Source organism: Brachypodium distachyon, chromosome 3 (assembly GCF_000005505.3).
Source record: "Brachypodium distachyon strain Bd21 chromosome 3, Brachypodium_distachyon_v3.0, whole genome shotgun sequence".
Classification (NCBI taxonomy): domain Eukaryota; kingdom Viridiplantae; phylum Streptophyta; class Magnoliopsida; order Poales; family Poaceae; genus Brachypodium; species Brachypodium distachyon.
This window is the reverse complement of record NC_016133.3, coordinates 53,795,858-53,823,038: the sequence shown is the minus strand read 5'-3', so window position 1 is coordinate 53,823,038 and position 27,181 is coordinate 53,795,858. Positions and strand designations below refer to the sequence as shown.

General features: G+C 46.2%; 1 protein-coding gene and 1 pseudogene across 1 annotated transcript; one reads left to right on the top strand and one right to left on the bottom strand.

The window, feature by feature from the left end:
* The first annotated feature begins 556 nt into the window (after window positions 1–556).
* LOC104583831 lies at window positions 557–5,918 on the top strand (annotated as a pseudogene).
* A 5,780-nt stretch (window positions 5,919–11,698) lies between these two features.
* On the bottom strand, window positions 11,699–15,868 carry LOC100844184 (receptor protein kinase TMK1). Its single transcript, XM_003572828.4, has 2 exons — window positions 13,445–15,868; window positions 11,699–12,535 (listed from the first exon to the last, which is right to left on the bottom strand). The coding sequence occupies exons 1-2, from the start codon at window positions 15,789–15,791 to the stop codon at window positions 12,006–12,008; spliced, it is 2,877 nt and encodes a 958-aa protein (XP_003572876.1). The 5' UTR covers window positions 15,792–15,868; the 3' UTR covers window positions 11,699–12,005.
* Window positions 15,869–27,181: the final 11,313 nt, after the last annotated feature.

Here is a 27,181-nt window from a genome sequence, read left to right as displayed (position 1 = left end):
CAATCTATTTTGTTGTACTGGCATATCTTGCAATGTTGGGGACTTCCATAGATCTGAATGGGGGAACAACATATGGGAATGATCTTTGTGCTACTTGTTTGATCCATTTATTTCCTTAAATTAATGGTTTAGCAAGATTTGATTATGTTTGATCTCTTTTCCATGTTGTTACGGATTTGATTATGTTCATTATGAACTTCTAGGCTATATAACCCCACCCCCCTCATGGAGCATATAACCATTTGCTCTAATCTGGAAGAAAAAAAACAAGGGGAGAGGCCTAGAGTTCTAGGGAAGCTCTAGTCTTGAGTTCTAAGAAGACTCGTTCGGTCTGGACTGGAGGGTTGAGGATTGGTCTAGAATTCCGACGGAAATCTACCCTCATGACTTAGAAAGACCCGTTCGGTCCTAGCCCGAGGATAGCCATCCCTGGCGCTTCTTCTAATATATGACTAGGTCACGCACCATGAGGTATCAAACCTATTAAAAAAACATTTGTGTCAACTTTGAGAACAACGATGTCTTTCCTTGAGGAATCCTCAACCCTTTTGAAGCTATGGCTCCAACAAAACCAACCTCATCCAAGATTTCTTTCACTTCAAAGACCACCGAACAAAGCAAGAAGAAATCAAGTGCTTCGGAACCCCTACAGAGGAAGAAGTCCAAGGTGGTACCATGGAGGCCAACACAAGTATGGTCGCTCACATCGACCCGTACCAAAGGAAGGAGAAGTCCACAACATCGTTGTGGGAACATCGGGGATTCTTGGACTCCGATCAAGAATGGCGACCTCGTCGCCAACGTCAAGACCCGTGAAGATTAGCAAAGTAAAAACCTTGTGTTGTGACAAGGGTTTCTGTTCTCAGTGAACCAAGGTTACATTTGCTTGATATACAAGACTAAAGAAATGGTTGAAGATTAACGAATTAGCAGATTTGCTTGTGACAACTAAAAGTGTACTCGCCACGAACACCTATGACAATGGAAATCAGGATGATTGATACTGAAAAGTAACTGTGGTTTTGATCAAAGTGTATTCTAACCGTGGACGATTAAATGCAGTGCAGCTCCTTGAGGAGGTCGACATCGGCCGTAGTTGTAGGACACCAGTTAGAAGAACAGAAGTGTCGTGCTGCTGGATGAGGCGGCGTGAGGATTCCGTTAGTGGGGATAGTAGGAGTCAGCGGCAGCGGCCACGTGACAACCCGAGGAGTCGCGGCGGCAAAGTTTCTTGAGGAACCGGTGGCGGCTTGGGAGGGACGGGACGACGGTGTTGCGAGGCCCACGATAGATCCGTCTTGATTGACGAGAGGCGTCGGTGCGAACAAATTCTTCTGTCTGTGTGAGTTAGATGCAGAGCACGATCAGCTATAATTAATCGCTAAACAAACAAAACGGTAGACTGATGTTAGTTGTTTAGTGGGACTAATCTTGAGGTGGAAATGGTTTGCCTACGTTTTGTATGTGGTTTTAGAAGAACAAAAGTGTTGGTGCCTTTATCTATTCTATTCTTTAATTTCCAGTCTGCGTCCGTTCGTCGTCCCTCATACGTCCTCCCTTGCGCCCCCGAACGGAAAAGGCCTCGTCCACTTCGCCCCACATCCTTTCTTTGGAACTGCTCCGCGCGCGTGAGCCTACTTCACCCCTCCCGATCCACCACGCCATGTCTCGCACGCGCCGTCGTTGCCGCAAAACTGACTGCAGGCGCTTGCGACCTTTGACTTCTCCCCAACCATCATCCCCAAGGGGGTCGTCTCCTACATGCTCAATTGACTCCACTGGCGACTTCATGGCCCACCTCAACACCTCCTCTACCTGCGAGTTCTCCATTCAAGGCTCCTCCTGCTCGCTCCGTTACCAGCCCACCATCAGCGGCGGCCGCATCTCCGTCGACCGCCTCAGCAACCTCCAGGGCGTCTCCTTCAAGCTCCTCTTCTTCTGGCTCAACATTATCGATGTCACCGCAGTGGCGACAGCCTCAGCTTCTCCGTCGGCATCGCCTCCGCGGACTTTGGTCTTGACAATTTCCTCAAAAGCCCGAAGAGTGGAACCTGTGCCTGAACCTCCTAGGTCCGCACCGCCGGGATGAGCTTGGCGCTGATTTCCTTCTCGTGTGGACGACGAGGAAGACCCACCACGTCTCACACGCAACTAGAAGAAAACCCTCGATACGGCGCCACCGCCGTGTTGTGGGCATAGCGCACTTGGTCCGCCCTCGCCGTTGTGATGCTGGCTCGGTCCGCTGCCCGCCGGGATGAGCTTTGTTGGCGAGATCAGGCCCCAGCTCCTTGTCCTTCGCCCCCCTATCTGCCTCATCCATGGAGGAGGACGCCCCCGCGATGGACTGCTACCAGGAACTCGTGGGCACCTTCAATCGAGTTCTCTCGCCTACCGCCAACTGCTCTCGCGCCCCATTCTTTCTCCTCTCCTGTGCCGTTCTTCCTCTGGTTAGTATTTGGATCGTTCGCTTTAGCAAAGCGGCGATTCTAGCGGTGCCGGCACCGCTAGAGCCAATCAGAGGGTGGCAAAGATTCCCACCCCCACGTGATTGGGTACAGCGCAGCAGGGAGAGAAAAATGGGAGTGCTATTTCTGTACCAAGATATTTTCTTGCTTGTGCAAATTAATTAATGGGCCAAAAAAACTTAGAATTTTATGATAATTTGAGGGTACTCTTAAAATGGGAAAATCCTCCTTCAGTAAAAATTTCAAAATTTCAGAGCAAGTTTGAAAATCCACCATTAGACATTTGATATGCCACATATCTACACCATTCGTATATCATATACGAATGGCATATACCATTCATACATCATTCTTCGTATATCAATGACATATATCGTATATCATTTCTTTCATATGCCAAATGACATATACCATATACAAATATCATATGCCAATAAATATCCATTCATGTGCCCTGTACCAATGACATATACCAGTAAATGTACATTCATATGCCCTATACCAAACTTGTTTTGGAAGTTTTGAAACTTTTATTGAAGGTAGATTTTACCATCTTAAGACTACACTCAAAATTTTATAAAATTCTGAGTTTATTTGGACCATTAAATAATTTGTACAAGTAACAAAACATGTTAGTACACAAATAGCAAAATCCAATCCCATTCTTCTCCTACTGACGTACTAGCACGTGGTGGGAGGGGGTTTCCTTCGCTCAGCACGCGGGGCTCTCTCATTGGTTCTAGCGGTGCCGCCTCTAGAAATGACTTTACGTTCGCTTTAGCTACTCTTTTAATTTTGCGTATTCCCATTGTCGGCTTTAGATGGTCCTTTAGTTTTGCATTTGCTCTTGCATTTGATGATAATTAAGGAGAGTTGGCCTATGGTGGCGCGAGGTCATGGAAGGAAGGGGACGAGCGAGTAGCGACCTCAACGGCCGGAGATGGGGCGCGCAGGAGCGGCGCAAGGGGTATTCAATTGGGATTCGAAGAAGTTTGCTGTTGTGTTGATATAGTTGTGTGTTATTCGCCGCTTGCTTTGTGGGTGGAGATTTTGGACACGATTGGAACTAGATAATAAGAGGACCTGGTTTTGCTTCGTCTGTTTGATTCAAGTCTCTCGATTCACTACTAACGGTTTCACTTAAACAGTTCGTGCTACTTGTTGGGGTCAGAAAACTTGGAATTATGCAATACCTGCGTGATTTAGTCTCATTCGACTCTCTTCATTCACTACTTGTGTTTTGCGTGAATAACAGTACCTTATACTTGTTGGAGTCGGTCTGAAAACTTAGAATTCTGCAGTTTTTTCCTCTGATCCTGTACCCTCATGATTTTGTTAAATGTCAGATGTCAGAAGATTTTAGATGCAGAACTTTGGAAAAGGTTTAGGCATGACTGGAAAAGGCTCCTGATAAAATGATTTAGGCATGACTGGAAAAGGTTTTCCTTAGTCTGAGAATTTTTGCAGAACTTTGATGTTATTTCCTTCTGCCAAGCAAGCTTTACTGGTCATACCATCTGAAGTACGTTGGTTGGGTGGTATATTTTGTGGGCGTGCCATAAAGATTATGTGGTAGAGACAAAGATTGTTTCATTGTGTACTGTTGACATGCTCATGAATGGGGGTGATATTCCTGTGGATAGGGATGACAACACTGGTTTCAGAGAGGAAGACATCCATTACCGCCTTAGAGATAAGCCGATGGTATTTCCTTTTATTACTGCATATGTGCCATTTGCTTTCTACACAAACTCGGTAGTGAAATTTCTACCAGAACACCATTTAAAAAAAATATACTCGTCATGCAGATAATTTTTATGCTTCTTCAGAAAATATTGCAAAGAAGTTACAAGCACACCAGAAACAAATGAGGGGTGTTAAAAGGCCTGATTATTGGTACCTACAGTCGGTGCATATGTTGAAACAAATTCTTACTATTACAGGATTATGTACATTGTCAAGGCAGATCATCAATTGGTCATACTGTTATAACGACTGGAGGTCGTGAAATTGCAGATTTTTAAGCTGCATTTCAGCATTGGCCCAAGAATTGTGTGCAAAAGTTATAAGAGGCAGGGCGTGAGACAGTGGCAGCTGGGAGGACCATAGTTGATTTTGTGTACCTATCGGTTCCATCATGCATGACAAGGCCTAATTTAGAATCATGGCAGCAATTTTCAAGCATCAGGGCTAGGATATTGCAGAAATTCCCGAAGATAAATCTCTGCAGCTCATCAGTAGTAATGGTTGTCTAAAGGTAAATTCTTTACCCCAGGTGTGACAAATATGCATGATTCTGGCTTGTAACGGAATAAGATGTACTGCAGGTTTGCCTGGTGGACCAAGGTTGTGCAACCCTCCTTTGCACTGAGGAGCAGGAGCAACTGTACAAATCTATGCTGAAGAAGTGATTATTCTGTTACAAGCCACCTTTGCACTGAGGAGCAGGTTCCTGTTCTTTGCTTGGTCCGGAAAGAATAGCATACAGGTTCGCTCTTTTCTGAATTTCCTTGCTAAGAACCACTTTACGTTTCCAATAAAAAAACAGAAGGCATTAACAACATGCTGCTGCAGAGATAATGATCGGTTCTCTTTATGCATGTGCATGGTGTGTTCATCACTAGCTTGCATGTTTCTTAAGCCAGTCTGCGCATTTGTCTGCAGGAAGCCAGAGTTGCTACAGTTTCATTGATGTCAAGCATGGCTGATTCAGTTAAAGGGCGTGCAGTTGTCGTGAGCTACTTCACTGATTTTCCTTTGAACAAATCCCACTAGATCCAACCATTGTCTAAATAGTACTTATTTAACATGAAGTCAGTACTATCACTCGCTTGCAAAGCGTAATTTCAGGGGAAAATGTTTGAGGGCAGAGAACCAGAGTTGTTTTTCCTCACATTATTTATCTTACAAGCTCATGTGCAAGATAGATCATTTTTTGGTTGGTAATGTGCTTCAGTTAGGAGAAAGCCTTTGCTTTGATGGGCAAGTTTGACATTGGTTGGGTTTCTTAACTATTATAATCTTAATGGTAAGAAAATCTTCCTGTACATAAGTTGATGCCTTGCAAGTCACATTAGCTAGCTCATGCTTGTTTCTTTTTGGGACAGGTGCAGCAGCACATGATGGAGATTAGACAAGGTAATTAAGGCAGAAGAGGATACACCGTGAGGAGCAATTCCAAAGTCCGCACCACGGCAGAGAAAAACGACTGACCGATACTTACCGGAAGTCCATATATATACATATGCTGATATATATATGCTCTTCTTTTCTTTTGCATAAAGAGTTTGCTCTTCATCATCAGTCCATGTCATAGAGACTTCTTGTAGTAACTAACCTTGTCTGATGGTGTTCTTTAAGCTTCATTTGGTGCTGTTGTACGTCGTCAAGCTTATAATTTCATCTGGACCATAGTGGGTAATGTTTTATATGTCAAGAGAAGCTAATCTCTTCTGTCTTCTGGAGCCACTTTTTATTTCTCTACAAGATGATCTAACATTGTTCTCTTATGCTCTACTCTTTATTTTTCTCTTCTCATCACTTATCTGCATTTCGTGGAGAGCAAAATTAATAGTATAGCCCGTTTGATAACCATCGTTTCATTTCATTTGGTAGAAATGAAATGAAATCCAATTTTTGATAGGATTTCATTTGGTCGAATTTGAATTTCTTGTTCAAAAATCATGTTTGTCTACCACATGGATTTGGAGAGTAAGACAATTCCAAAAAAATGATGGCTTTTGAAAATGAATTGGAGTTATTTATAGTGCAATTCCATGGAATTTGAAATTAAATTCATGTGGCCAATCCCGTGGCAACCAAATAAGTTCGTTTCTGAAATTCAAAATAAATTCTTTAATTCTCGGCCCAAATGATGGGTGCCAAACGAGCTGGTATTGTAATTGGTAAAAGCTGATCGTTTGGTCTTCACTTGTATGCTCGTTATATTTCGTAGGTCTTTGTATCAACATATATGTATCAATTTTCTTCATATATGCAGGAACGTGCTGGATAGAAATGGATATTTTTAAGACGTAGCTCCTGCGAAGAAAAAGTGGAGATTGTCTATATTTGTTCAATGAATACATGTGAAAAAAAAAGTACGAAGAATGTGTGGCAATGCATGGGCATTGTACTAGTAAGTATTACTCCCTCCGTTCCCAATTGATTGGTGCCGGCCATTTTGAAAAAAAAACTCTGTTAATTTACAAAATCAACCTGCAATACACAGCTTCAATTGAACGTGGACTGCGCGTTAACTCCGAAAAACTGCAGAGTTTTATTTTTTGCAAAAGTTCTGATAGAACGTGGACTGCGGGTCAATTTCGGGAAAGAGCAAGTTTTTTTTTTAAATGCCGGCGCCAAATAATTTGGTACAGAGGGAGTAGAAGAGACAAGGAAAAGAGACTAGTCCGCACTGCACGCGTCATCTCTTCCAAGTGCTAAAAGGGTTAAGCAAATCTTAGCAGGACATGTGAGTTGGTGTAATGTTGAATACTTGAATATCGGATGGAGCCAGAGATATTTTGGTATATACCTGATTTTCTTTAGAGAGAGCGTCTGTTAGAAGGCACGCCTATTGTTGGTGTCGGTGACCAGTTCGGAATGTTTGTATAGGAGTATATGATTCCGCACAATACTACCAACCAAGACCTGCAAAAGTAATTCCAACATAGTGCTGAAACAGTTCATAGGAAGATAAAAGGGATTTTCAACTTAATTCCAACTCTAGTCCATTGATTTATAAAGGTTCCATCTTCAGTCCATCCCCACCCAAAGATTATGTCGAACACTCGCTACTGGCTCAATGTTTGACAATCTAATAGGATGTAATAATGACCTGGTCATTCATAACATATATACTCATGTCCTTGACTTTGTAGTTGTCAGTGCTCAGTATCCTGATAATTTATTAGATATGCGGACTATCACTGTAGATATCATGTCTATACTGATAACCGAATTGAGCTGTAAGTTGTAACTATTACATGTTTTGCACTATTTATTTTTTAGGTGAGGCTAAAGAAGAGTATTATGTCCAAGCATAACATGCATCCACTGAATTAATTGTCTTGACATCATAGAGTTTAGTTTTGCCAAGTAAAGTAGTGTATGTTGAACTGTCATTACTATTTCAAACACTATGGGCCTTATGCATGGCATGACATTGTTAAGAGAGTGGTGAAAGATCTCACCGGGCGTTTCGAATGTTCAGTCATTGGAAATGACAAAATTGCTCGTTATCATCTTGAAATCTCACTGCAAGGCGACAAAACAATGCTTCGAGTACTGGCATGTTATGGTTGATATAGATGGTACAATATGTTAATTTGAATGAGTTGATATTTCTCTTTTTTTTCTAGATAAATTTGATATTTTTTACTTATGTTTATCAGAACTATATGTTTTTACTTATTTTTTAGATCACATGCGATTTATAGATTCCTAGAATGATTGTAGATAGTTTGATTTGGATTATCAACAATTGGAATGCCTATGATTTTTTCGTTGAAATCATGGGGACTCTCGTCTCTTCATTCATCCAATCAGCTAAGGGGAAATTTGCTTGCTTTTTATTCAGTGCTTAGGGCAACTCCAGCGGGACGACGCAAATGGGCATGCGCGGTCTGTTCGGCCCGAAACGGACAAACAGCGTCCCCTAGCGGGGCGACTCATTTGCGCGGCGGTCCGGATTCTTGTCCACGTCGCCCCATTCCCGCCCCAAATTTAGGGCGGGTTTGCGTCTCCACGAATGCGGAACGAAGCGCCGCACGGTCAAACCCCCTCGCCTGCCCTGTCCCCACCTGCCAGCGGCCGAATCACCACCTGTCACGGTCAAACCAGTTGTGGCTGTCGCACAAGCACAACCACAAGGGGGGGTCCTCGTCGGGGTCGCGCCGCTGCGGCCGGTTGGCACCCGCGGCGGCGCCCTTCCGCGTCACGCCGCCGGTCACATAGGGGCGTCCGGACCGACAGTACGTCGATGTGCACACTGCCCAGCACTTCTGGGTGCACGGCCTTGCGGTGCCGTGGTCCGATGTCCACCTCCCACACGGGTGGCATCTGAGCCCTCAGCGGGTTCTGGTGCCGCCCGTCCCGGCGACCGGTCGCGCGCAGAAGGTGGAGATCTTGCACTGCTGCGATGAGAACTTCATGGGGGACAGCCCCTACTGGGACGCTTGGTTTGAGGCGGAGCACGACCTCCGTCGATGCTCTTTCTTCGCCGGCGTCCGAGCCCGACGCGACGTGCCCCTGTCGCCCCTGCCCCCGCCCTCGCCCACCGCCATCGCCGTAGTCAAGGAGGAGGAGGAGGAGGAGGAGGAGGAGGACATGATGCGACGGAGGAGGAGGCCATGCTTGCAGAAGCAATTGCCGAATCCGACCGGGAGGAGTTGGGCAGCTGGCCTGGCATGGGGGCGGCACTGTATGTCTCCCAGCTCCAGGACGACGAGGGCGCTCCCCCGCCGCCTGTGCCGCATGTGAATTAAGGAGGAGGAGGCACAAGAGGACTGGTCTCGATGGTCGGAGGACATGGAGGCCTGGACGCGGGAGCGGGAGATCATCAACTTGGATTCGGACTCCGATTAGATGATCTCTTAGTTTTTATTATTATATGTAGTAGTTTTAATATCACATATTAGTAGTTTCATCTATATATGTAAGCACTTTCATCTACTATATACGAGTAATGGCTATCTTTTGTATGTGTTTTTGTGTGCATGTGAAATGGGTCGTCCCGCTGGACGCCCAGCCCGATCCAAACGGACGAAGGCCGGTTGGAGCCTTTTTCTGTCCGTGCCCGCAACCCAAGGCCCATACCGGACATAAAAAACGTCTGTTTGGGTCGTCCAGTCCTTAGATCCGGTTACCTTTTGCATCCCGCTCCTTTTGAGCTGTCTGTATGTTGTCAGAGATGACAACAGTCGTTCATGCATATGTGTCCCTTTTTCATTTTTCTCCTTTTCAATAATGTGGTTGTGGTTATCCTCCATGCCCCGACATTGTATGTTGTTGTAAAGGCTGTATTTAGTATCATCCTACTATTAGAGCATTTTAATGGACCGTTTCTACAGCCGGTACTTATTTTTCCACCTCATCCATTTCTCTCTCTCATGTCTTCTCCCAGTCCTAATTTAATATTCTTGAACGGAACTAATGTTTGCTTTGGGTCCCACATAAACATACTCCATCTTCTCTCTTTTTTACGTGGCAAAAGTGCTAGTACCGGTTACTCATGCAGCTTATTTTCAAGTCACATCAATCCTTCTTTCTCTCCTCCATCTCAGCAAAATATGATGCGGAGCTTTTAGTACCGGCCAAGTTTTGCTGTTGGAGATGTCCTCAGTACACATATCCTTCAAGAGAATGAGTAGCTAGGCCAAAGCTAATGCACACCGTAAGGTCACGCCCTATGAAGACATGCTTGTCGATTCCAGATGATCTTCTCGACATTGTATATTGTTGTCAAGACTGTATTTGAGTATAAATACCCCGTTCGCGAATAAGATGCATTGGAAAGGTACGAGGCCAGCAATCCCTTTTTTGAACGGAAGCCCAGTGAATAATTGAAGTCAACGACAAGAAGGCTTCACCACTTTGTCCACAACGAGGACGCGTCGACGCGACGCGGGGACGACCATGAGGTGTCTGCTCCTTTTGCGGTGCCTTTTCTTCTCCTTTTCCTGGCTGGGTCTCGGGGCGCGGTCCACACGCCAGGCCGCAGCGAGAGACGACAACATAAATTGGCTTGCTTCCCGCCGCAACCGGTCGTTCCGTCTCTCTCGCCCCACCAAGCAGGTGGCTTGCTTCACTTGCCCGCCTGCCTGCCTGCCTCATGAGCTGGTTTTGTTCCTGCCCATCCATCCGGCCATCCCTGGCCGTCCGGGACAGCGCATCCATCCATCCGCTTTTGTGCTGTGCCTTCTGCCTACTCCTGGACAGTACTGTACTGTATTTAGCTCGAGCGAGCAACCACCAGACAGATCCATCCTAATCCGATTTTCCAAGCTCCTGTTGATTGGCTCTCAACTGCTCCTTTGTGGCTCTGTCCAGTATCACATGGCAAGGGAAGGGAGATCCTGGTCCTCTTGGGTTTTATGTTCGCCTGTTGAGTAGTGCCTTGCTGCAGGTGATTAGATCAGACGTGGGCCGGTCTTTTTCAGGAAAAGGAAAAGTCAGGCTCGGGACGTGTTTTCAAACCTATTGCATTTTACAGTAACCTGGGAGTTAAGCAGGAGCAGCGCGGGCACAACTGTCAACCGTGGCGTCCGTTGGTGATTTCATACATAAACAGCAAACGAACAACCACCGCACGGGGAAACGGACATTTCTGGCTGCACCAACGCAGCAAATTAAACCATTGGTCCCCGCCCGTCGGTGAGAGCCACGCGAGCCCGGGAACTTTCCCACACGACAAGGGCGCCTGCCTGCCAGTGCCACCACGGCCCGACCATTTTCGTTTCGAAACCCGTACTGCTAAAAGCCGATGGGGATTGATCCAAGGAGCCTACTGAAAAGACTGGGATGCTCGCCAGTCACCACCCTGGAGATGGGGACGCTGAGGTTGACATATCCTGTCCGGTCCGGTGTGACTACGAAAAGAAGAAACTCCTGTTTCTAAAGATAGGGGTTCGGTTCTGTCCAGCCTCGCAAAGAACTGTACATGAACTGGACTACACCGTCGCAAGAATACATCAACACCAATTCCGATTCGCCGTTCAAGTCTCTCACGGAACGGAGCCACATCCATGCACTCGTGTCACGATCAATATAACTGGATCGCATTCCATTATTATAAGTATATGAATGAATAAGACATGAGTCACATCATGATCCCTGTCTGCCTCTTTGTTCTTATCTCCAGTTGGAGTAGGCATTAGTTTTGTCCGGACTCCTGTCGCAGCCGAGGGCAGGTCACTTGGGTCGCACCATCTGAAATCTAGAGCTGATCAAGAGACCAACTGAAAAGACTGGGATGCTCACTCAGTCAGCGTTGCTGATTGCACCCGCACCTGAACCACTTCAGGTACCATGCCTGATAGTTTATTCATACTGGAGAGCTTCCAAGTTCTCCAGCCTGGCAACACAGATGACAGGGTGTAGCACCCAATTCCGTAATTACGGGCGGATGAGGCCTGATCAAAGGCTAATGATTGATGTAGTAGACTGAAAGGCTCATGAAAGTCTAAGCAGGAAAATATTGCGTAACAACGACCACAGCTGACCAGTGGAGCTGCTGGAGATAACAGGGATCAATTTAATAATGGAGCAGATCAATGTTGAGTACAATCCAACAACCCTAACAATCTTCTACTTTAAGTTTAGCGAACGATAGAACAGAACAGTTAGTTGCAAACTTCCAGGCAATTCTTGAGTGAAGATCACATCATATGATCAAAGGACAGCTACATGGCAGAACAAAGCCAAATCAATGAACATGAAAAGCAGGGGGGGGAGTGAAGAGGCTAAAGGAATGAACAGAAGGATCTTCTGAGCGAAGTCTGCTTTCATGGAGTTTCTGGTTTCATGCACGATCCAGGATTATCTTCCATCGGCAGAGGTGAACGAATCTGCAAATCCTGGAGGCCTCGTCGGGATGCTTGTCTGGGTGTTGTCCAAGCTCGCAAGGAATGAAGAGGTCGCACCGTCAAAGTGGCTGCTGTCCTCAAAGGCCTGCCATTTCTTCAATGCTTGAGGCAGCGTCATGTCCAGGTCAATACCGTAACTGTCATCTGAATCTGGGTCTGTAGGTTTCCACACATCCGAAAGAGTAGAGAGCACATTGACGGCATGACCCATATCGGGTCTCTGATGTGGTTCCCTAGCACAGCAGTGACCAGCCAGCTGTGCAACGGTGCTAACGCTGGCAAAGGTCTCCTCGTCAAGGTCAATAGTCATGTCAATTGCTTTCCGGAAAGTATCTTGGTTCAGCTGCATTCTACGGAACCATGTAACTAGGTGCATGCTATCCTCAGGCTGTGTCTCATCAAGCGCCCTGCGTCCAGTGACCAGCTCCATCAAAATGACACCAAAGCTGAAGACATCAGCTTTTGTGGTTACTCGTCCAGTAACTGCACAAAAATTTGAGCTTTAGTGTTACTTTACACAAATATTGCAAGTGGCAGAAATCAACTGATGAACAAATGCTATACAATATGCGGCTTGACTCAGATCACTCATTAGGACAATGCAGTAAAGATGACACGGCTATGCCCTTAAATGATTCAAATTTCCGATGGGAAGATGTTTCACAAGTGCACAGTCCTAGCCAAAGGTAGAAGTGAAGATCCATTCATGCTATGGGCCAATCGGAAGTCTTTATATTTCAAGGGAGAAAACCAGGAAGATGCTGCACAGTGCTGCCAGCTAGAGGTAAGATTGAAGATCCATTCATGTTCTGGGATTTTTGGGAGTATTTATATTTTTAGGGTGGAAACTGGCTCAGCTGGCAAAAGATATCTTCTAATGAATATGTTTGTTTATGTCAGTGCCCAGAGACATATCAGCATGCTTTTACACTGTAATATACTAATATATGTACTTTGAGTACACAAAACAGTTAACTGAACCATACATTAAACCATTTGGAGAAAATAAAATATAATAAAATAGGATGTTAACTTCTGATCAAATGGACCAATCAGGACACAATCTCATCTGAGTTGATCAACGAATTGATTGTCCAATACTGTATGTTGTGGTAGAAAGTTTCAATAGTTTTCAGAAACCAGATACTTCACCTCATATTCTACACCAATAATTGTCAAATTTTTGTAGCACCTAAATACCTCTTGCACAACGAAATCAATCAACTTCATATGAGAATATAAATGGCAGTCAAAAGATCAGTGTAAATATCAAATTATTCGATGTTATTATTTTGGGTATGACATAGTTTAAAATTTAAATGTATTGCGATTGTTAATTGACCTGCACAACAAAAACTTATAAAATTGAAGCAAAATGTATATAGGATTTACCTGCATACTCAGGGGCAAGGTATCCAAAAGTGCCAGCAAGCCTTGTCTCTATAGATACACACTTCCCATCAGCTGGTGCAAGCCGCACCAATCCAAAGTCAGCTACCTTTGCCTTCATGTCGTCACCAAGAAGTATATTTGACGGTTTCAAGTCTCTGTGGATGAAGGTTTGCTGCGCAAGGCTGTGCAGGTACTCAACACCCCTTGCAACATCAAGCGCAATGCTTAGTCGCCTCTTCCATTCCAGCGGCTGCAAATTATGTTCTTTCCACTCAAACAGGTGTTGGCTCACTGGCCCCTGTGGCATGTACTCGTATACAAGAATCCTCTCATTACCATCAAGGCAATATCCAAGCAGTGACACCAGGTTACGATGGCGAACCTTGGTCAGCACAGCAATCTCTGATTTGAACTCATTTAGCCCCTTGTTACCCATAACACCAGACTCCATTCGCTTCACAGCAATTTTTGTGCCATCATGAAGCTCGCCTTTGTAGACAGTGCCAAACCCACCACGACCAAGGATGTTATCCTGACTGAAGTTGTTGGTCACATTGCGGAGGACCTGGATCGAAATGACCATATTGCCAGCCTCAACTACATGGATATCCCGGGGACCGCTGCTTGCTTGGCTAGCCTCGCTTGTGGCTGCACCACCATTGGCATTTCCCCTAGCAACTGTGATTTTTACCATGTCAGGATCTGACCCTGAGTGCCGGGGATGGATGACCATAGCATGTGGACTCTGCACCCTCCCGAAAGGCTTCTGCTTTCTCTTGTGGCAATAAAATCCTAATGCAGCAATAAGGCCTAGTCCAGCAATAGCCCCAAAGACAGACCCAACAATGATGCCGACAGAAGATGAAGAGGAACCCCTATTGCCTCCACCACTTCCATCCCCAGGCGCAGGGCTGTTGCTGCTACCACCTGGTGCAGATGGCGCAGGAGCATCCTTGCCTATGTTCGGGTTGCCAGTAGTGATTAACATCACATTCTTGCGAAATGCAGGAATATCGCCATACAGATTGTTATTTGATAGATCAACCGTCTTCAGTGCTGGCAACGCGGCAAGCTCCTTCGGCACGGTGCCAGTAATGTTGTTGTTTGAAAGAATCAGCTTCTCAAGTGTGGCAATCTTACCGATCGATGGTGAGATGCTCCCGGTAAGCCCCTTATTTGCAAAATTCAGCGATGTGATGTTCCCATTATTACACTCAACGCCAATGTAATTACTGCATGGATCATTCCCCTTCCAACCCTCCGCAAGCTTAGCCGGATACATGAACCCAGCTGCCACCTCCAGCAGCAGATTCACACGGGGATCACACGGTTTTCCAGCATCCGGCAAGCAGAATTGATTTATACCTTTCATGTCAGGCACAACCCAGGTAGCAAAGACAGGCGTCGGTCCCTGCAGTAAATTGTTCCCCAGGCCAACATTGTTCAGAGACTTCAGGTTGACAAGACTTTCTGGAACCGGCCCAGTGAGCTGGTTGTCACGCAGATTCAGATCATAAAGGCTGCTAAGCCCCGAGAAGTCCGGCAAGGGCCCGGTGAAGTCGTTGGAATGCAGCCACAGCTGCTGTGCCTTCGTCATGTTGGTGACGAAGCTAATGGAACCGGTGAACCCGGGGCTCCCATGCTGGCCGTTGAGCCAGAGCACCTCAAGCGGGGCACCGGCGAGAGATGGCGGCACGGGCCCGGACAGCAAGTTCATTGCCAGACTGAGCTGCCGGAGCGACGGCAGCGAGCCGAGGAACTCCGGGAGCGTCCCGGTCACGTTGACGGAGTTGGCGGAGAAGTTGGTGAGGGAGGTGCAAGCGGCAAGGTCGGCGGGGAGCGGCCACGGCGCGAGCGGGTTCTCGTCGAGCGAGACGGCGACGAGTGCGGTTAGCCCCTTGAAGAAATCCGCCGGGATGGAGGCGAAGTTGTTGCCGTGGAGGAGAAGGACCTGGAGCGAGGAGAGTCCGGCCAGCGAGGGCAGCGGGCCGGAGAGCTTGTTGGAGAAGACCTCTAGGCGCATGAGCTCGGTGAGGTTGCGTACCTCGGGCGCCAGCTTCCCCGTGAGGCTCTTTTTCCCGACCTGGACGGCGGTGACGCGGCCGTCGGAGCTGCAGCTCACCCCGGGCCACGGCTTAGGCGAACAGGGGTCGGGGGTGTCCCATCCGAGGGACTTGTCCGCGCCCAGCGCCACGGCGACCGCCCGCATCGCCTCCGCGTCCTGCGGCGAAGCCGCCGCCGCCGCCGCCGCGCCGATGGCCGCCAGCAACACGGCTAGGGCCAGAAGGAGGCCGGCGCCGCGGCCGCGCCGCCGCCGCCGCGCGGTGGATACGGTGGGAGACTGCATTGCGCTATTGGGGGAGACAGAGATGCGAAAGGGGGGAAGAGAGAGAGAGGAGTAAGTTTCGGTATGGAGACGAAGATTTAACTGAAGAGAGAGAGACGAGCGCCAGGCACATGGGCTGGGAGGGGGCCGGTGGCACATGCGCGGGGCCCAGCTCGCGAAGCGCCGATTTAGGGTTCTTGAGCGCGAAATGACGGAACTGCCCCTCCCGGTACGCCCATGGTTCGAACCCGGTCTCTACGGCAGTCCAGTTCCGTGTACGAGCCGCAATGTCACCGACGCGTGGGACCAAGGTCAGGTGCGAGGGCAAGGATAGGAAAACCCGGAATCGCGCACCAAAAAGCGGGTTTGGATGGGCGCGTGTCTGTGCTGTAGCGGAGCTGGACGCGGGGCCCACCTCCCAGTGTCACAGGTTTTCTGTTTCTGGTCTGGGGCAGCGGGAAGGAGACAGAAAAGGAACGGGGGAATCCGAGACGGCTCTCCAAGCGGTGTCGAGGCGGTGGGCCCGCGACGTCAGCGTCCTGCGGTGACCTGTACGTACGCTGGCCGCGGTGCCGCGTCCAGCAATGAATGCACGCGGGGAGGCGGGCGGGATACTCTGCGGCTGCGATCCCGCTGTGATGGTGTGGCTGGGCCGACGAGTGTGATCCGTGACGGCCCACGCTCGCGTAAGGCTGCGACGCCGCAGGCTTTTGGGGCGTACTAAACGAAAGCGCTTTTTGGGGCGAATGTAGTGTGCTAGGTTTGCAGAAGATTGGGCAGATGTTGCATCTAGTTTTTTTTATCACAGTCAGCGAACTGATTGTGAGCAAGTTTTAGCAAGTTAATAAAGTCGTCTGCTCGACCAAAAAAACGAAAGCGCTTTTTCCACGGCTCGTCTCGTTTTTTTTTGTCTTTTCGTTCTCTTTTTTGACGGCAATGGCACTGGAGGAAGAAACAGCTTCGGGTGCGCTGGCGACAATCTGGACCTGGCCGCGACGCGTCTGTCCTGTAATTTACGCATTGCCGTTTACGTTGAAACGCACAGCTGGGAGTAAGTAACTCAGGCGAGGGGATCGAGCGGCGCCGATAAAAGGAAAGGAATGATGGTTCTAATTGGGGCCGGCGTTCGGCTGGCGCTTCACCGGCGCCACCCGACCAATGCCCGTTTCCTGAACACGGGAGACGCGGTGACAGCCCGCGTCGCATGACTGCACACGTAGACGGTCAATTGGAAACTCGTGGAAGCGAGAAGAGAGCGGCATTCATGAGCCAGAGACAAGTTTGCGTGCACGAACATGTTTGGCCGCATCAGGTACCCAGTAGGAGCGGTGACTAGCGCTGCCTAGCGGGCTAGCTATACCCCGGATGGTTGATGCACGGGCGGTCGAGATCGGAGACAGCGTAGCCGGCGACTGCGTCAGAAAACAAACGTCTACAGAGCCGTTAGGATCATGGCAGAGTTACAGTTGACCGCATCGGTACTGGAGTAGCTTGTTCGGTCACACGGCCGTGGAAGATGTTGGTCGAGTGTCGATTGAGAAATCTAGCATCCGTTTTCGACTTCAGAAGCTGACTCTTCATGTAGTTTTTAACCTAGTTTTAATCAATGACAGACGTAGTTGCCGATGTGATACCGGCAAACTACTCCAACTGCACTAGTGGTATCGCCTTTAGAAACTGCACCGTCAGTGTTTAGCTTAACAACACATGTAGGAGAGGCAGGACACCTTGGTCCCTTCGGCTTAGCTGCTGTAGTTTTCTTCACGGGAGTTGTATGTGTCAGAGAAACGTCCGTGAGAAAAGACATGAGGTTAAGCAAGATCAACGTCCCCACCCTCGCGCGTTGACTACTTCGAGACTTTGCTACGGGCCGGCCCGGTGACAAGAAAAGACACGCCTAAAACAATGGCTAGGGCAGGCTAGTGCCTAGTGGTGAACTATTCCTTTTGTTCATTTTGTTGACAGTAAACCTGCAGACTAAACTTTTTAGCGTGTCGATCATGCAGCTACCTCAGCATCAATCACTGTTTCATGCACAACGACAATCTGCTTTTGGATAACATTAACATCTATTCTATAACTATTTAAAAAATACGGACCGTTTCCTTCGCCACACGTTTTAGTCGTTTGTCAACCTTCGGTCATCCGACGCCCCAGTGTCAGCCCAGCAGACCAGCAGACGGAAGCAATACGTACGGACTCATCCAGCCATCGATCGGGATATTACTGCCAAATATACGAATCACGGAAGCCTACTCGAACACGAGCACGGAAGCACCCATCTATCTATAAACCGCATGCGCCGCCGCCGGACTCCTTGTAGCCGCCTCGCAGAATCCAAACTCAGCTGCCCTCGCCCGCCGCTCTGACTTGCCCACCACAGCACCACACGCCGCACACGGCACGCTCCCCCCCACAGTAGCGCGAGGAGCAGCAGTCACAGAGGAGCGCCAGCGCGAGCAGCAACACTCATCGGTGAGCAGAGAAGGAGGAGGTGGCGGCGCGGGGAAGCGGGAGCTCGGGGTCAAGAGGATCGGGGCGGCTGCGTGAGCTCGGGGTCAGGGGGAGAGGTAGGCGCACCGCCGTGCGGGTTGGAGCGTGGAGCAGCGGCAACAGTTGTTATTTTGATTTGTGACTGACTGGATTATCAATTCGATATCTGCACCAAATAACTGATGCTGCGATGATTCCGCCCAGGCACGGGGGCACTGGACAGCAAGTACCAGAAATTCACCGACCTCCCATTTGCACCCTTTGTCTGGTGTGGGCATCTCTTGATTTTTCTACCAATATGGATGATTTGGAGTGTAGAGCGTTTGCTGAGAGCTTTTATTGTGGTGAATTTGCTGGTTAAGGAGATCACTATTTTCTTCTCCTGTCGAGCAATCGGTCATGCTGGACTCCTAAAGTGCTTCTTCATTTGCAAGAGGTCGATGTTGAAACTTATCATGTATCATTGTCCCTGATGATTTGATTACGGAACTACATTGTGCATAAATTTAACATCACAAAAGCATCAATTGTGGTAGATAAATATATGATCATAATTCTTATTTTCATGAATTCTCGGGTGTTAATTCAATTGATATATTAATCAGCACTATGCAGAAGGAGAAAGAACTATCTGGTTGAAGATTTTGTTTCCAACAGCGTGCTTGTCTTTTTGGTGTCTGCCATTTTGAAACTAAAATGTACTGACGAAAGAAAGGATAAGGATATAGATTGCCTTCAATGTGTTTGGCTTGTTTAGTTAAGGTATACACTTTGTCTACAACAAAATTTTGCCAGACACAAAACAGAGCTGATGTTTAAATTCCATTTTGCTCAAAAAATTTGGAAGGCAAAGAAGATAAGAAGATGAATGAACAGTATTACCTTGATTTTTTTATTCAAGATGATTATGCAATCCAGAAAATTGATTTTTTCCGTGTCATAGGTTATGAATCTCTAATGTTGCATGACTCTCCTTTAAAATACAAAAGGTACTTGTTTTACTGCATGGTGGTGGTGTCGTGGTGCCAAAGCAATGCTGCCCTGGTCACCACACGTCAGAATTTGGCGGCATGATGTGCGCGATAGACCACCTTTCAAAGTGATCTTGATGACCGTCATGCGCTTGGGGCCTGGGTCGTGGCAACGCACGGGCATTCTGCTAGTATATACTAAAAACAATATAAAGGGTACCGAGAGGAGGCTCCACGTTGATCCACGTCATCACAATTATTTTGATGGTTGGATCTAGAATCAATGAAAGCTGAACCGTTAGATCTGCGTGGACATAATATGACTCCATATATCTTAAAATCGAATCACGTGCAGCCAATCCCAAGAGTCAGCTCACGTTAAGTTAGAACGTATCCATAGCAATCACAACAGAATCTATCCGAATCAATCGTATATAGTTAGTTGGAAACTACCCTGCCCATTTTCTTTTTACCGCTGCTGATCGAAGTAACGCTCGGAGAACGTCCACACGTCTCCGTCAACGACGACTACAAGCTGCAGGTGGCCGACGGCACGGGAGGCGATGCTGATCTGAACCCCGTGTTGCGAAGGCGGCCGGCCGTCATGGTGGATATATTCCAATTAAACAGCCTCAATTCAGATCAAACGGATGAACAAGACAAGGCCTCAATTCAGATCAAACGGATGAACAAGACAAGGCTGATTAAGATCGAATGCAACAAATCGTCTGCCATTTATTTAAACCCACGCAAAAGTTAATTATTCTTGTATTTTTCAAATATAATACTTATTTATTTAATAAGGGGTATGTTTGATGGCTATCAATAAACAATAGTGTTTTTAGGTCAAGTAGTCCAGTTTATAGAATTAGTGATGTGATATACTAAAAGCAATATAAGAGGTACCGAGGAGAGGCTCCACATTGATCCACATCATCCGAATTAATTTAACCATTGTATCTGATATCTAATGGCCCGTATTTAATGAGAGGGTAATAAAGTGATTTCAGACAAGTAGGCCTAATTTGTGGGATACCAACAAAACATCCAAATATATAAATGAATATATCCATTAAGGCCCAGTATGAATTAGTACGTGTCATGTATTGGACACACGTTTGCTGATCGCAGGACATCACATTAATTCCCTCTGCCGTATGATATAAAACAAATAAATCAGATGGTTCGATTAAGAAAAGAAGCCCCTAAAAATAGATTAAGAAAAAAAATGAGGGGAACCGCGGGGATATGAGGATCTTATATTTAACTGTTAAGATTTAATGAGAAGGATATGTCGCTTGGGGTACGAACTGGTCATATACTAAAAACAATCTGAGAGGTACCGAGGGAGGCCTCATGTTGATCCACATCATCTCAATTATTCTGATCGTTGGATCTGAGAGTTGTTGAAACATGACTGTCACTACACGATGGACCAATCATGGGGGCAATTAACTGCCGGGGAAAATCCACTTGAGGTGGCAATGCAACTGCCAGGAAAACTTAATTGCCGACAAATCTATTTGGAGGCACCTTAGCTGCCGAGAAAATTATAAAAAGCATGGCAGATAAACTGCCGGCAAAGCTCGCAATCTTTAGCGACAGACAAACTGCCGGCTCAACCCATTGGAGGCAGTTTTTCTGCTGGCACAACTGGGATGACAGGTAGGACCAAGTCAATTTGCGCAACTTCTTTATCCTATATACCAAACCCGCATCTCACTCCCCACGCGATTCCCCTTCACCCACCGTAGGGTTTCAGCCAGTAGAGACCCAAGCAGCCAAGCGTCGCCGCCGCCATGACCCCGCCGCCACCCGAAGCTTCGCCGATACCGCCGCCCGTACTCCATCCTAATCTTCGCCCAGCCCTAGCACAAGGCCAGGCCAAAGCTCCGTCATCTCCACTGTCGGTAAGCTCCGCCCTCGTCGCGGCTGCCCGACCCGAAGCTCCACCATTACCACCGCCGCCCTTAGCCCAAGGCCAGCCTGAAGCTCGACCCTCGTCACCGCTGCCTCGACCCTCCGCCCTCGTGCAGCTGTAACCCGGACCACGACTTCGTAGATCCGTGGCCGCCGCCAACGCCCTCGATCTACCACCAACTCCTAAAATCGTCTGCCACTGCACCATGCCGCCGCCGCTTTCTCTTTGCCATCTCGCCGCCATGCCAAACTCTTCCACCGATGTCAATCTCGTCCACCACTCGCTCCCTTTCACAGCGCCCTCTACCTACCGCGCCTTTCACTGTGCAAGGCTACCGCTAGGTGTGCTCTGTACCTACTGCTATTGCTCTTTTCCTCCTAGATCTGCCGATCGCTTTTTGTTTCTTCCGATCCCCAAAGTTGTGATTCTCGTGTTCTAAACTTTTATGTATTTTTTCCTGTAGCTACTGAGCGATAAGTGTCGATCTATCACTTATTCCAAGGTAACCCTAGATTCTTCTCCTCCCTGTCATGAATTAATGTGTCCACTTCTGTGTGATAGTAGTAGAACAAATCAACGAGTTCTGCAACTTGTACAAAGTTAATTTGTATTGGGTTTCAGGGTTTCGTTTTCTTTGTGTTCTGGTTCGATTTATATGCTTAAGGGAGAATTTCTGAGTTAACATGCTATCCTGCTCATACATGTAAGAGAGTGTTAAAAGGGGAATGAAGGTTGATGGGGGTTAAAGGTGAAGTGGTAGTACCGAGAGATTGCTCGATGATTGCCTAAATAATGTGTACAGATAACTGAGAGCTACACTGAAATTGTTAAGCAGTCCTACATGTCTAGGTTGTCAATCATTTGCTGAGTAGAAGCTGCTGAGCTTTTGTCTTTCAGTTCAGCAATGGTATTTTTGCCCAACCCATTGTTTGTATGCTATCAGGTTCAAGAAAATCTGCTGGTATCTTCAGTTTATAAATCAGTACAATTTTTCAATCAATTGGCCAACTTTTTGGTTAAAACAGGTGGATCCATGTAAACTAACCCTGCCATGAAATAAATATTTTTAGGGTCCCAGGTTGCACCCTGTTTTCAGTGGACAATATATTACTTAGCTGGAAACTAGTTTGTCTGTAGGTGATTAATAGGGAAGCTATGTCTAGGTATGTATAGGTGAAGCTATCCTCATGGAGACAATTTACATTCGAGAGAGCCATCAAAACCAATAGTTAAACACACACTTCTAGGTGCTTTAGTTTTCAGCCAATGAAAATGAACCGAACCAATACCTAGATAAGAGAGTGAAACTGAAACTATATGGTAATCCATCACATTTCAGAGTGTTATCTTTGCTCTATCAAATGGTGTTGTGGAAGTGCAGACCATGCGCACAAGGAATGAATCACACTAAAATTGATCTAGCTGTGAACTGAAACTACTTGACTGTATAATTCTTTCAAGAATTATTTCTTATAACTCATATATGTAGGTGGAACAGAAGTCCATGGCGAATTCAGCCTCACTGCCTCACTTCCACAAGTGGATTGAACTTCAATACATTTTCTTGGGAGTATCTAAGGTTTGTAGCTTCTTCTCCTCTTGCCCAAGATCTGGTTTTGGTTGCTATGCCATGGCGATGGATTGGATAGTTTGCTGCTACTGTATGTAGCTCAGTAGTGTTATTTGCTAAACCTTCTCTCCTAGTAGGTGCTAGAGCCGGTGCTGAGGCTTCTCGTTACTGCGGCTCAGCTCAAAGGCAAGTAGGCGATGTACGTGCATTGTTGCTGATCTTTATCAAATGAAAATCTACTGGATAGTTTGCCATGTAGGGAGATGAGGGTGCTCCTTCTCTAGTATCTCTTTTAACTTTTCCTCTATGTGTTTTGTTTGCTATGAACACTTCTTTGCTACAACCAGTACATTATCTCAAGGTTCTGACTACTCTTTACTTTTGTAAATGCAAGTGGAGGGGGATGATAAAGGCCAATCTCATGGCAACAAGCAGGCTGAATTAAATCCCAATAGGTATTACCAAAAACTACTACAATGGGAGTCTGATTTCTTGGTATATCTGTGCCTTGTCAGTTGATAGTTACTCTAGCAGAACATTTTTGTTACGCACTGCATCTTCCTCTTATTTTTATTATATCATGGTTTTCTTATTGCCATTCTTATTTGTGCTTGCAAGTTTGTGTCATGGTGTTCTGAAGATGACTTTTGAGAATGCTATATACATGTAGTCTTGCTGGCCTTGTTAATGTCTTATAGTAGAGTGCCATGTTCACCTGTGAAAGCAAATTCACACATGCATCTCCTCTTATTACATCTAAAATTTTCACATATGTAAAAAAAATATGTGACTTTTTTTTAAGAACTAGAAAACTGACAATATACATATTGATTATTTATTGTACAACACTTTCTTTCAGGCTGATACGCTGCACAAATTCTTCTGCAGTCCAGGTTGGTGCCATCTAGAACTATTGATTTTCATTTCTATGTTAATGCTTGATGGATAGCATTGTTGTTAACTTTTGTATGAAGTTTCTGTTTTAGAAGCATATTTATGCTCCCGTTCACTGCTGGATAAAGTATTGTGTTCCTCCAGAAGTGATCTTGTTATTGACACATATGTATGAAGTGTTGAATTATATTTGTGCCTTACATATCATGGTTTACTTTTAAATGGAAAGTTTGGAACTTGCAGCTGAAAACCAAGTGTAATTGTGTGAATGTGTAGATTTGTTAAAAAAAATCATTGTGAAATGAAAATCAAAGACAGTGTATCTGTCGGGGAAGACAGGAATAGCCAGCGGACTACCTGCCGGCAAATGAAGCAACTGCCGGGAAAAGTATTTGTTTTGACAACAGGTTAACTGCCAGGAATAAACCAAACCGCCGGGAATACACCAAACTGCCAGGAAAACAATTTGCCGGTAGGTTAATCTATCTGTCGGGAAAATAACTGGACTGCCGGCAAAAATACGGCTAGCAGGGCAGTTGAACTGCCGGCAAAAACAGAACTGCGGCCAAAGACTTTTGCCGGCAGCGTTATAGGGGGCCAGCAAGACTGCCGGGAAAAACTCTTTGCCCGCAGTTTTTCAGCCCACTTTTGTGATCTTTGCCGGCAGATAATGTGCCCTTTGGTTTGGTCCATCGTGTAGTGTGTTAGAACTACGTGACACATAAATTTGCTTTCAATTAGTCCGTTAAATATAAGTGCCACGTAAATTTGCTAACGCGAAGCAACCAGATGACGGACGCATCTTTTTTAACCTATATGAACTCTTACATGTCACGTTTCTTTTCCATAAAGTCCGCGTTGCGTGCCTTCGCTGGAGTCGCCACGCTCGCTGCCGGAGCATCCGCTGCATGCCTTCGCTGTTGACGAGGTAGCCAAGCTTTGGAAGGGAATCGTCGAGTCACGTCCATGATGAAAATTGTCTACGGATATGCGTGAACAAGCTTGCGTTGTAGCAATTCATCGAGTTCAAAAAAATTTAATACCACATCAAAGTCTTACGCACTTTTGGTGTCCTACCATTGTTAACTGGATATTTTACATTCGGTGGTAATTAGCGATTTAATGTAGTGCCATCTAAGAGTTCGGTGGTAATTAGTGGTCTAATCTTCATCTCCGCGCGGGCGGCCCTTGCAAGTGCTTGCAGCATCGCAGCATGGCGGCCTTGCAACTTGCACACGCGCACTCAGAGCACCGCCCGGCCGCACCGTCGATGTTGTGATCAGCCGCCCCACCGCCATCTTTCGCTGCTGCCGTGATCCGTCGTCGTCGAGTTGCCATCTTTCGCTGCTGCCGTGATCCACGGTCGCCACAACGCTCTATTAGCTGCCGTCAGATGCTGCCTCGCTCGCTCACAAGGAATGCTTGCCGCATCATCCGTCCAAAATGATAATTCAATATTAAGAATATATAAGTTTGTGATCGATGTATAAAAGAAATTTTAAAAATTATATAAAGTAATTAATATCGCACAAAGTAAAATGTAGCAAACACATAAGTTCCTTATTCAATCTCGGTGCTTTTATATTATAGATAATGTTAATAAATACAAATATGTTGCTAAAAAAATATAATGACAACCTAATCTACAATATAATGTGTTATTGAATCAATCTAATGATGCAGAATATTCCATTTTATCAGTTCATAAGATTTGTCTTCATGAAAAACAAATAAAAAGGCTATACATATTTTGGTTAAGTAAAATATATAAAATAAATCAAATATTTCATTATACAAGTCTGATTGCGTGGGTCACCCCAATTATTTCCAGCCATTAGATATGAGATCTACTCGTCTCAAAAGCAATATGAGGGGTACCGGGGGAGCCTCCATGTTGATCCACATCACCCTAAATATTTCCAGCCTGTTAGATATGAGATCTTGGAGTCCTACAAATTATTCTTTTGATGTTACATTTGGTTGATCCTCTAAAACGAAACATTGATTCCAAACTAACAGCTGGAAGTAGTGGAGGGAGGCGCGCCAAGCCGAGCACCAACGGAGCGACAGACAAGTGTGGGAGTAATGTGGCGGCCGTGGCCTTGCCACCTAGGGGATTTTGGGAATGAGAGGTTCACTGGAGGGATCTCACAACTTAAGTACGGAACTATATCCCTTAAAACCTTCACATGAAGTGGCGCTAGGCACAGGGGGAGGCAGGCATGGGTGCACGCAGAGGGGCGGAGGTGTTGTTGGGCGAGTGCGGCGTAGGGGCACTAGTGGAGGCGGTGCAGGACGTGCGCATGAGGGGTGGAGGTGGTGCATAGGGCGTGTGGCGGAGGAGCGAAGGAGGTGCAGACCGAGACAAGAGCGGAGGAGGTGCAGTGGGGCGCTGGCGGAGTTGGGGTCCGAGTATTTGATGGGAAACTGAGGTTGGAGAAGAAGAAGAGATAAGGGAAATGAGCAATTAATTCATTTTTTGTGGGTTCCATCTACATGCAAGTTTGGCATCGTCTGGACTGTAGGAAAACTTAAATTTAGCATCAATGCTAAATTAGACCTATGTGGCAAATTTGACTTTTGGAAGGCGTGGAAGCCCTTAGGTATACAAATCTTATGTCTTCGATTTTAGAATTTAAAAATACGATGAATAGATACGTATCAGACAAAATCCAATATCAGTGAATTATATTTCCTCCATCCAGATTTATAAGACCTGCATTGAATTTGTGCCAAACTTTGATGAACAATTATACAAAAAGTGTAGGTATATAAATGTTATACTATTGATTGAGTTTTCCAACACGAATACAACGATATTTCTGTTGGGTCGCAATAACGTCGTATTACCAACTAATGTTTCGCCATAGTCCCTTATAAAACCCCGTGCGGGCCTTATAAATCCGACAAGAAGGAGTATATCAGTATGGCATGAAATCAAAAGAGGTACGAAGTGAAAAAGTCATCAACACACGTACAATAAAAATACAACAACAATCATCAGGTCTAGCACGCGCATTTCGCGCGGGCCACCATGCTAGTTATACCAACAGCTATCAATTCATTACTTCAAATATTGTACTCCACCCATCAACTCATCAAATTGTTGGGGGCGTGTTTTTCTCTGATGGCATAACCTATCAAGATGGCATGTTATGGATATTACGAAAAAAATTAAATTCTAAATATTGATTGGGAAGAATTTTTCTTTTTAATTCTGTTGTAAAAAGAAAATGAACAAAATTTAGTCGATGTCCAGATTCAAACCGAGTATCTTGTCGCAGTCAATAGAAGTAGTCTCTTGCCAAACCAACACGTTGAGTTTGCAACATCTTTACGGGCCGAACCTTAGCAAAATCAGCTAGAGGTGGTCAACGTCACTGACGCAGAGTGTTTATCTAGCTACCTTAGCGCCATGGCCCATGGACCACGGTGCTGAGTACGCATGGGCATGGGTAGCCAGTCGCGACACCCTGAGTCTCAATCCTGTTTCTAGGTTTTCCACTCTGTCCTAGCCGTCACCATTGAAGATTTAGCGTTCCCCTCACCTCCGGCCGCCGTC